The sequence below is a fragment of the Rhea americana genome, unplaced genomic scaffold (genome assembly GCF_003343005.1).
Source record: "Rhea americana isolate MKP2758 unplaced genomic scaffold, rheAme1 scaffold_187, whole genome shotgun sequence".
Lineage (NCBI taxonomy): Eukaryota > Metazoa > Chordata > Aves > Rheiformes > Rheidae > Rhea > Rhea americana.
In genome coordinates this window covers 448,577-458,032 of record NW_028186005.1, presented here as the reverse complement: position 1 = coordinate 458,032, position 9,456 = coordinate 448,577, and the positions used below count along the sequence as shown (strand labels likewise).

Here is a 9,456-nt window from a genome sequence, read left to right as displayed (position 1 = left end):
TATATATATATATATATATAGTTTTGTGTGTGTGTGTTTTAAGGAAGAACAGTAATTCCACTTTGCCCATGCAAGATGGGCAAACATGCCAAGTCCATTCCTCAGCCAAATAAATCATTAGTAGCTGTGTTGAAATCGAGTAGTTCCCCTATGTGCAGATCATCCACTGTTAAGCCTACCAAGGCTGCTTTTGCACCTGCAAACTTGTGCTGCAGCATGACTGGGGATCCAGACCCTTGTATGTATGTTTATAGAATTTTTAGTAGTAAAAAAGGCTTCTTTTCTTCTTGTTTTTAATATGGCTACAGTAAGGATGAACTTATGAGATATGAGATCATGTAGTATATGCGTGCATTCACTAAAGCCTTTGCAATCTCCCTCTTGATAATTATTGAACTGGCACTTGCCTGAACATAGCTATCAGGAGATTCATAAGAAGAACATTTGTGACTAGTAGGAAGACGACCAACAGAAGTATGACGAGCCAGTTGGCATAGCTGTTAGGACATGATGGTGAATTCTCCTGCAGAATCTGCAGTGGTTTAAACGTGCAGTTCGTAGGATACATTCGGGATGCTGCAACGGAAGATGRGGAAATACAACAATGGTTTTGACATATCCTACCACCCCATGTATTTATTAGAGTGGTGACAATAGCTTCTGTATTTTCCAACTTTTCTATCAGAAATGTCACCTCTAAACCTTTATGGCTAATATTTCCATGTCTTACAATTATTTTTGTTTTGTTTGAAATGTGTCACATAGCAATTACTAGCTTTCTTTAATTTGGTCAGCTTTACTTTCAAAGTAAAGACTCCAGAGAAATACTAATTTAAAATACAAGTGTTTGCTTGCAGGCAGAGCTGTACTGCGTTAATACTGTTATGTTAAACTGCTGCCAAAATGTATATAGGTCCTATTATTTCAGTTTACAGAAGGCTTATTCAGGTCTAGGTTAAGTTGACCAGAAATGGATTTAAGTGAAACAAAGTATGCCGACCTCTAAAACTACAAATCCTGTGTGACTGTTTCTTTCAACAGTTTGCTTAAATAGAGCCAGTGCTGCTGCTCTAATGTAATTCTATGCTGTATATTATCTCTCAGTGGAAAAGAAAAATAAAAATTGTCATATCATTGTAATGTGAAAGCTTTGGTCTGGAGGACAGAGTTTTTAAAAAAAAAGAAAAGAAAAAAAGAAAATAGTGGGAAGGAATTCAGTGTCCTGATTGGAAGTCTGCATTCTAAAATGGAATGGCCTAGTTGGGGAGGGGGGGAAAATGTTCTCACTGTCTATTTCATCCAGTGGAATCTGGCCAAATATCTGAAGGTAAGGACGATAAAGCACTCGTCTGAATATCCATTCCACTCGGCCGTCATCAGGATGAAGCAGAGCTTGAGTTGTCACACCATAGGCAATGAGCCACACACTCAAGAAAAACAGAAAGAAGAAAACATCCTTCATCTGAAACAGAGGCGGGAGGGGGGGAAAAAAGGGAAGATGTGACTGTAATAGAGTAACCAAAGAATAGCAGTCTTTCCAAACAAAAACTGCTCAAATAATTCTATTTCTTTACAAGCCTATTTAGAATCCAGCAGATGGGATAGGATACCATTCTGTGCACAATATTTCTTGACTTCACTGCTACCATATAGTTCTTGCTCTATAATCAGCATTTTTCTTTGCTAGGTCTTTTAGATAAAGGCACGTTTTAATTTAAACTTTTAAATGCTTTTCAGTCATCTAGCATTTAAAAATGAGAGTTATTTAACCTTTTAGTGATGAGTGAATCTTACGAAAGAGTGAATCTTAGTCTACCTTTTAAATGCAGATTTTCTGTGAGATCTCACAAGACCATTGACTGTTTTACTGTGAATTACAAGAGTTCTGCTACAACGGCAAATTCCAGATGACACTGCTCATTGATAAATTCCGATCCCCTGTTAGAGCAGACACTGAAGACTGCAAGGATCAGGTAGCTTCTCTCTTAGGTTTCCGAGCCAAGTAATGCATTTGGGGGATTGTTTTCAGGACATCCTGCTTTTAAATATTGTGTTTCTCTACAGAAACAGAAGTAATTGAAYCCTAAAACACTTACTCAGAAAATATATATTTCAAGTGCAATAATTTTCTCCCAGTGGAAGAGGAACAATTCATCCTCTTCCCATCTAATTTGGCAGAGTTCATTAGTGACTGTAGATTAGATCAATTACATTATCTGATGGTGCAGTTATCCCAGAGCATAGATATTTCAGTCCTCAGGAGGTTACTTGAAGTTCCATTTAGTAACATGGTATCTAAGCCAGGAAAAAAAGAGAGAGTGGGTGTATCTCTAACTTCCATCAATTTGTTTTGTTTTCCAGATGTTTTCAAATTTGGCAGTCCTGCAGGTACGTAATAGGGTCACAAGAGAGAGCAGTGGCAAATCTGGAAATATTTCTTTTCCAACCTGCAGTCTCTTTGCAAACTCCTTTAACTGGTATCCCATTTGAGCTGCCACCAAAGTTGTTTCAGCAATTCTTTAGCAAGGTTAAGAAGGAGAAAGACAGCAAGAGAGAAGCAAGGTGACATTGTCCATTCAAGCAAAATGATCTCATTTGAACCCSCCATGATGAACCTTTCAAAGAAATATCATTTGCCAAAGTAAATTTCACTGTAGTTCTTTCCTTTGATGTAAGGTTCAATCTTGTTGCATTATGATGGCTTGGATGAGGGGAAGATAAAAGGTCCCATTTTATGGTTTTGTCTAGGCTGCTTTTTTTGTCCTTACTTGCATCTTAATCTCTGTGTTGTCTCATATGACTTTTGATGCTAACATAGAAGTCACATAACCATATTTGTTCAGGATCCTGGTTTAGCTTGATACCGAGCCAGGAGGAGTTAGGAACTGTAGATTTGACTTGCTTTCTTACGGTAAAATCTACTGCTACTGTAGGTTAGCTAATGTACAAGAACAAATATTTATTTACTATTTTGCTTTTACTTCTCCAAACAAATGTCAGAGTTCCAGTTACAGTATTTGTAGACAGAACCAAACAGCTTAGTAGATGTGTTTATTCAATGTATAGGCTTGTTTAGACTGTAAAGCTCTCCTGTGAGTCACAACTCAAATATTTGTAGATTCCATGATAGCATTTGCAATTAGATGAGCTCCTATTAATCAGTTACATGAGCTAATTGTCCTAGAGGATTAACATGCCTAAATAAAAAGCTACTTGAATGTACTGATACATACCCAAGCATAATAACCATAGTCCTAATGTCTCATTTCCTTCAAGAGTGCAGTAATAAATAAAAATCTTTTATCAACATCTTCCAATACATGCTCACAAAGCACTAAGATGTTTTCGTAATAACTTATGGTTACAAAATACAAATGAGAACAACTCCTGCAGGCAACTTATAACTATCCCAGAAACTGAACTAGGCTATCTTCATAGATTTTTTTTCATGTTCCTTGCAAATAATGTAGTCTGTTTCACCTAGTGCAATAGTGTGTGCGAGTAAATGGCTTGTCCTTCAGTAAATGGTTGTCGTTTGGACACAGCTCAGACAGATGCACACAGCTTCCGAAGTAGGAGGAAGAGCAGTGCATAAGCCAAAGCCCCTGTAGCCCTGATTTGCCAGATCTGGAGGCTAATGATTATGTAAGGTATAAGTAATAGTAAATCTGGCCCAAATTATTACATTGCAGAGCTCTTTGGTAGGATCTATATTGAGCTTATCATAGCTATTGCTAGTAATAAATAATGCAGTATATGCAAAATTTCAAGCTTAAAAATGTAAAAATAAAAAAACTGTAAATTGATTTCCTTTGTAAGGGCGAAGAACAGATTTTCCGCTCTTTGTTTTTTAGAAGCACAAGTATTTATCTGTGAGAGATAAATCTGTGATTTATCTGTGAGAGACACTTACCATCCTTTCCACAATTATGATCTTTGGTCCAAGTTGTTTGTGAATGGCAAAAATATGTATAAGTCTAAGTGTAAACACCATGAAATCAATGGCAAGTATTGTACGGCCAGCTTGAAAAGTTGAGTTCAGCATCCTGCAAAACACATCAAACGAAATATCAAATCTCAGCAAATATTGCTAAGAAGTCTTTTCTCAATTACACTCAATTTCCATGCATAGCCTAGTTAGGAAAGGGCAGATAACTTCAGGGTTGTGGCTACATGAGTCACAGTCATCACAGCTGTGAAAAGCAATGAGACATTAAAAAAGAGGATATTATACTGTTGACTAAATGTGAATTCAAAAAAGAAGAGAAAAAGGCATACTTCTCCGTACAACTGTTCAAATATACCAGTAAGACTTTTTTGTGGTCTCTGGAACAATATCTATGGTTCAACAGAAATTTAGAGGTTTTCACTGCAGAAACTCAAAATTTGTGCAAGTAAATGCCATAGCCTGTCCTCAGGTGCACATTGAGAATCTATCAACCGCCATATGTAACCCATGCTACTGATGCTGACTGCATCACATGGAACAGATACATACCGACAGGTCACTCCAATTATGAAGAGGAAGATGGTCACTATATCACATTTATTCCAGTTATCTTCAATATACAGTTTAAATTTTTTCATTAAATTTGTGTCTTTATTTGTAAAGAAACTCTGTAAAAGAGAAATGACCGTCATTATTGTTCTATTTCACATTTCACTATTTCATTGTTTTAACATACTCCCCATTCTCTTTATCTGTTTCCTGGTAAAGAGCAAAACCAAATTTTTAGTGTAACTGAAAAAAAAAGCTTGAAACCATGAGCTCAGCTTTTTGTCTTAAAATCCAGTTGGGTGAAAAAGAAAAAAAATCCAAGCTTATTTTTAGTCTTGTAATATCAACCTTATGAATTTTCAGGTTTGACTTAAAAATTTTTTCAGACATTTGGCTATGTGGAAAAAAAAAACTCAAAAAAGAGTTCAGTTTCTAGGCACTGCTGTCTAAACAGTACATACAAATTCAGCATCCATATACTTGAATTGTCAATGAGTGCACATTTGAGGATTTAGACAAAGAGCTATCTTATTTGGGTTTCAGCTTGGCATCCTTCATGTTTTACAGGTTTATAATGAAGTGTTCTTGATCTAGATGTTTTTCCTCTGCYTCTGTTTACAGTCTTTCTGCAAAATTTAAAATAATTTTTAACAAAGTGAGATCTCTGACACTGTCCCTATTGCTTAAATAAAGAACACCTGTTTGTTCTTACAGAACAGATGTTTATAACTGCTTTTTAGCCTAAAGAGGACATATAGTTCTATGCACCTATGGCTGGCAATGTACAATGGTACCACTCACACATGATTTCAATAGCTGAACTGAGGCCATTCCAAAACCAATCACTGAAGGAGTAATAGAGTAATGAAGAAATCCTAAACGTAGTCCTTCCCCCACAAATATAAAAGATCCATTTATGTTTTAAGTTGGGAAGCATTTCAGGAAAAATACAAGTAGTCTGAATTCATCAACTCCTCTTTTTTATTTTTTTAATAGCCCTAGCAGGGGATGATTCTCCTCAAAGGATGTGGGTACTTCCAGGTGCAGAAGATAAGTTCCAGGTTATTTTAATTGTGGTGGGAGGACCTGATTCTGAGGGAGAAAATTAGACATACATGGCAAAGTAAAGGATGTCTGAATCTTAGTAGCCCATTTGACTATTGACTACAGCCAGAGCAGGATAGAAAAGAGAGGYGGAGAAAGAGCTTGTTGTGGGAGAGGTGAGTGGAGGCATTTTGGATAATGTAAGTTCTGTGGTGCTCTTCTGGGCAAAACTGCTCCTGACACTCAGTATACTGTAGTCTATGCAATTACACAGATTATAAACCTACTCAAAATATTACCTCAAGGTTTACTGTGTTACTGCTGCAATATATATTATGTTACTGACCTGTCGGATTTCTTCCAAGACGAGGGTAAAAACCCAGAAGTAAAGTATAATTTCTTTATTTGATGGACCCTCTGGTAGAGGTGGTTTAAAGTCCAGTAGAAGGACATAAGTAAATAGAAACAGAAAAGCAAAGTACATTACAACATTGCCCATAAACACAGTTACAGGGGCACTCCAGAATTTTTTCCAACGAATAAACATGAATGTTGCCCGTGCTATGTTTTCAGAAGGGTTCTGCTTTTCTGATTTATCATTTCCTCTGGAAAACAAAAAGAATATAGTTTGGTGACAATTTTCTAAAACTAGTTTATGGAAGCAGGCCCAGTATTATTCAATRTAGTGCTTCTTATAGTAACAGGCAGATACTGGTGGGGGTGTAAAGGAAGGCTGCAGAAGTCAGAGAGATCACATAACTATAGTACAAATATTTCTAGTCAAAAATATTTTTGTAAAACAAAATCATATCTGGCTTAAATGTATGTTCTTGTTGTTTCAGTTTTGTTCTGTTACTTTGATTTATAACTTCTGTGTGTTCCTGCATGTAGTACAAACACTGTGCAAGTATACAAGGAGAGGGGAGAATCTAGTTAATTGCTTTTTATCATCCAAAATAACAGGCAAGAAAAACAAATTGCCAGCTTAAGTTTGCAAGTCAGTTCCTGAAATTATTTTGGTACTAAATGTTATTTTGGTTCTAAATGCTTCTTGTAACATGTCCACAGAGATCGTTGTTGTTGCTATAACTTCAAAGCGTTCCTCTTTAGACCCAGAATGAAAGGTGTTGGATCACATTAAGTATGTATTTCTTGATTAGCCTTGCTGAAACCTGTAAGAACTACTGAAGGAATGCTTTAGTCTTTGACACAGTTATTAGCATTGCAATTCTGCCCTTTATGGTTAAGTTATAGTAAATTGCAAAAAAAAAAAAAAAAAAAGTATTGTAGAAGCCTTTTTACTAAAAGTTGAGCTCATAAATTATTCATTAATGTAGTATTTGACTATTCTGGAATTCCACAATTATTTTGGTAACTGAAAGGAAATTTGGCCTGTACATCTGCAGCAGGTTTTGCAGCACTTCCAGAATTAGAAGTGCTATCTACCGGAAATGGAAGTTATCCTGTGCAGAACATGCGAGCTCCCTCAATTTGGAAGCAATCTGATCTTAGTTTAGGCTTTGTTTCCATGTAAACTGTTTGGTTGTGTAAGCTAAGAATGTTATTGGATCTTTAATTTTGTGATCCTAACACTGAAAGGTGTGCTCTCTAAGCAAGGATGTGCGCTCTAGGGTATGTTTTCACAAAAAAATAAAGCAATGACTCTTTACAAGTTTTAATTTTCCCTTCATATTCTTGCTAATGATTAACTATATTTGTTATAAAGAACAGTTTCCCCAACAGCCAGCCTCTTCTCTGTGCTTGATTCTCCACTACTTCTCAATTTATGATAGCATCAGAAGCATTCCCACAGTAACAGACTAATATCATGAACAGGTAACTGCAGCTTTACTGTCAGATTCAGAAGGCAAACTATAACTCAGAGGGAGAGAGGCCCTTTGCTAAAATAAATCTCTGAAAATAATAGCAAGTGGAACACAGAAAATACTGACCAAGAGCCTTAAAATGCTTTCATATCCTGAAATGAGATGTGGTTTATGACATTATTTACAAATAGCCCCCACGAGGCAGATGCTCTTACACCTATTTTATAGGCTAGGGAAGGAGAGAGAAGAACTAATGATTTTCTCTGACATACTATCAGTTAAAAACCAGAGTGTAAAACGGAATGTAGTAACTCTAGCTTGATCCAGCACTCTGTACTGTGGATGATACTATCCTGATACTGTTCAAATATTTCAGTAGGAACCTCTTTAAATCATTGAAAAGTACATGTTTAATTCAAGTGGCTATTTAGCACTTGTTAGTCATTGAGAGTTTTATGCCAATCAAAAGTCTTCCTGTTCTAACTTAAAACCTTGTGACCTTCCAAGTCTTGCTGACATGTATGGTAGGGTTATAGGATGAAATTTAGGAATTTTGAATCACAGATCTGTGAATGAACATGAGCAAGTGACAGTCTCTGTGCTCAGTTTCCTCTTTCTGTAACGTTCCCTCTAACTCATAAATCTGTTGCTGTACTTCAGGTTCCTCAGGGCCTATCTTTTAAAATACACATGAAGAGCACTAGCATGGCGGGAAACTGGCTTAACATAAAATTCCCAGGTGCTGCTGTTTACAAATGTTATTTCTGGTGCAGCCTTCATATGAAGATACGGAGTGATAGACTCAATATAAGGTTTATCTGAGTACCTTCTTTCTGCACAATTCAGTAATCCTGTAGTGGGTTAGATCTTAAATTCAAGGTGTATCAGCCATCAGCAGTTGAAAGAAATGTCAGAAAATGACTTCCGAGTCCCTAGATAATAACCAGATTCCTTTTTTTGTAGAAATGACCTGTTCAGACCAAGTAAAGTTGCAGCTCTCTAAAAAATGGTGCTATAATCCTGTTTATCATCTATATTCCTTTTACAGAGTAACAACAGTAATCAGATGGCACAGCACTTTTTCTAAAGAGTAATGACCTTGAGTTCTTCAACTGCTCCTTAAATCATTAGCTGGTTGCTAATCCTGAAGAAGTGCCCTGTATTTCTTTTTTTTTTCTTTCTTTCTTTTTTTTTTCCCCACAGAAGTTATGTTGATTGATTGTTTTAAACTTACTTATCTTCTTCCCTCGCAAATAACAAGGTCCTCTCTGTATCCGAACTGTCCAGCTCTCTAAATGGCTCTGTTTCATTCTTTGATTGTTTTTCTTCCCTGTAAGGAAATAGTCTCATTAGCTGAAAGATGATGGGTAGCAATTCTTTACTATTGAACTTGCATTCATACAGAACTGTTTGCGTGTACTTGTCCTGGACTTGCTCTGCTGAGAAGCAATCAAATAAACAAAATTCACATCCCATGTGACAGGACTAGAGGCAATGGGCAAAAACTGAASCACASGAAGTTCYGCCTGAGCGTGAGGGGGAATTTCTGCACTGTGAGAGTAACAGAGCCCTGGCACAGGTTGCCCAGAGAGGTTGTGGAGTCTCCTTCTCTGGAGATATTCAAGGCCTGCCTGGATGCAACCCTGTCTAATATGCTCTTTCTTAAAAAAAAAAAAAACTAAGATTCTAGCCATCTTCATTGTAATGAAAGCAGGAAAGTATGAACTCCAAAGGCTGTGCCTGTAGAAGTCTAACAAAGATATCTCATAGGATATTAAATTTCGAAATCTTAATGGATTTCATGTCAATCCTGTGKTTTTTTTAAGTCCAACTCATGGTTTTCAAAGGCTTCTGGCTGATAATTGGTTGTTTTCCTTGCTAAGGTAAGGTACTGAGCTTTGAACCAGGCATCTTGAAATCTAGAAGCAGATGGTGCTAAAGCTGACAGAATTCCAACAGGCTTTTTTTTTTTTTTTAGACTAGACACAATGGAAATGATCTGCATGAAACTGTGGTAGCGTTCATGTTTTAAGCATTAGAATAGTACTAGTCCAGGATGCACTAATCACTAAGTCTCATATAAAAATG

General features: G+C 36.6%; 1 protein-coding gene across 1 annotated transcript in view; it reads right to left on the bottom strand.

Annotated features, from left to right (window-relative positions):
- TRPM5 (transient receptor potential cation channel subfamily M member 5) overlaps nucleotides 1-9,456 on the bottom strand; it is a 57,403-nt gene that overhangs the window by 6,007 nt on the left and 41,940 nt on the right. The window contains exons 18-23 of the mRNA XM_085302154.1: nucleotides 8,603-8,698; nucleotides 5,889-6,147; nucleotides 4,499-4,617; nucleotides 3,914-4,046; nucleotides 1,288-1,462; nucleotides 408-576 (exon numbers count right to left, since the gene is read on the bottom strand). Of these exons, the coding sequence (XP_085158280.1) occupies nucleotides 408-576; nucleotides 1,288-1,462; nucleotides 3,914-4,046; nucleotides 4,499-4,617; nucleotides 5,889-6,147; nucleotides 8,603-8,698 (951 nt within the window). The remainder of the gene's footprint in view (nucleotides 1-407; nucleotides 577-1,287; nucleotides 1,463-3,913; nucleotides 4,047-4,498; nucleotides 4,618-5,888; nucleotides 6,148-8,602; nucleotides 8,699-9,456) is intronic.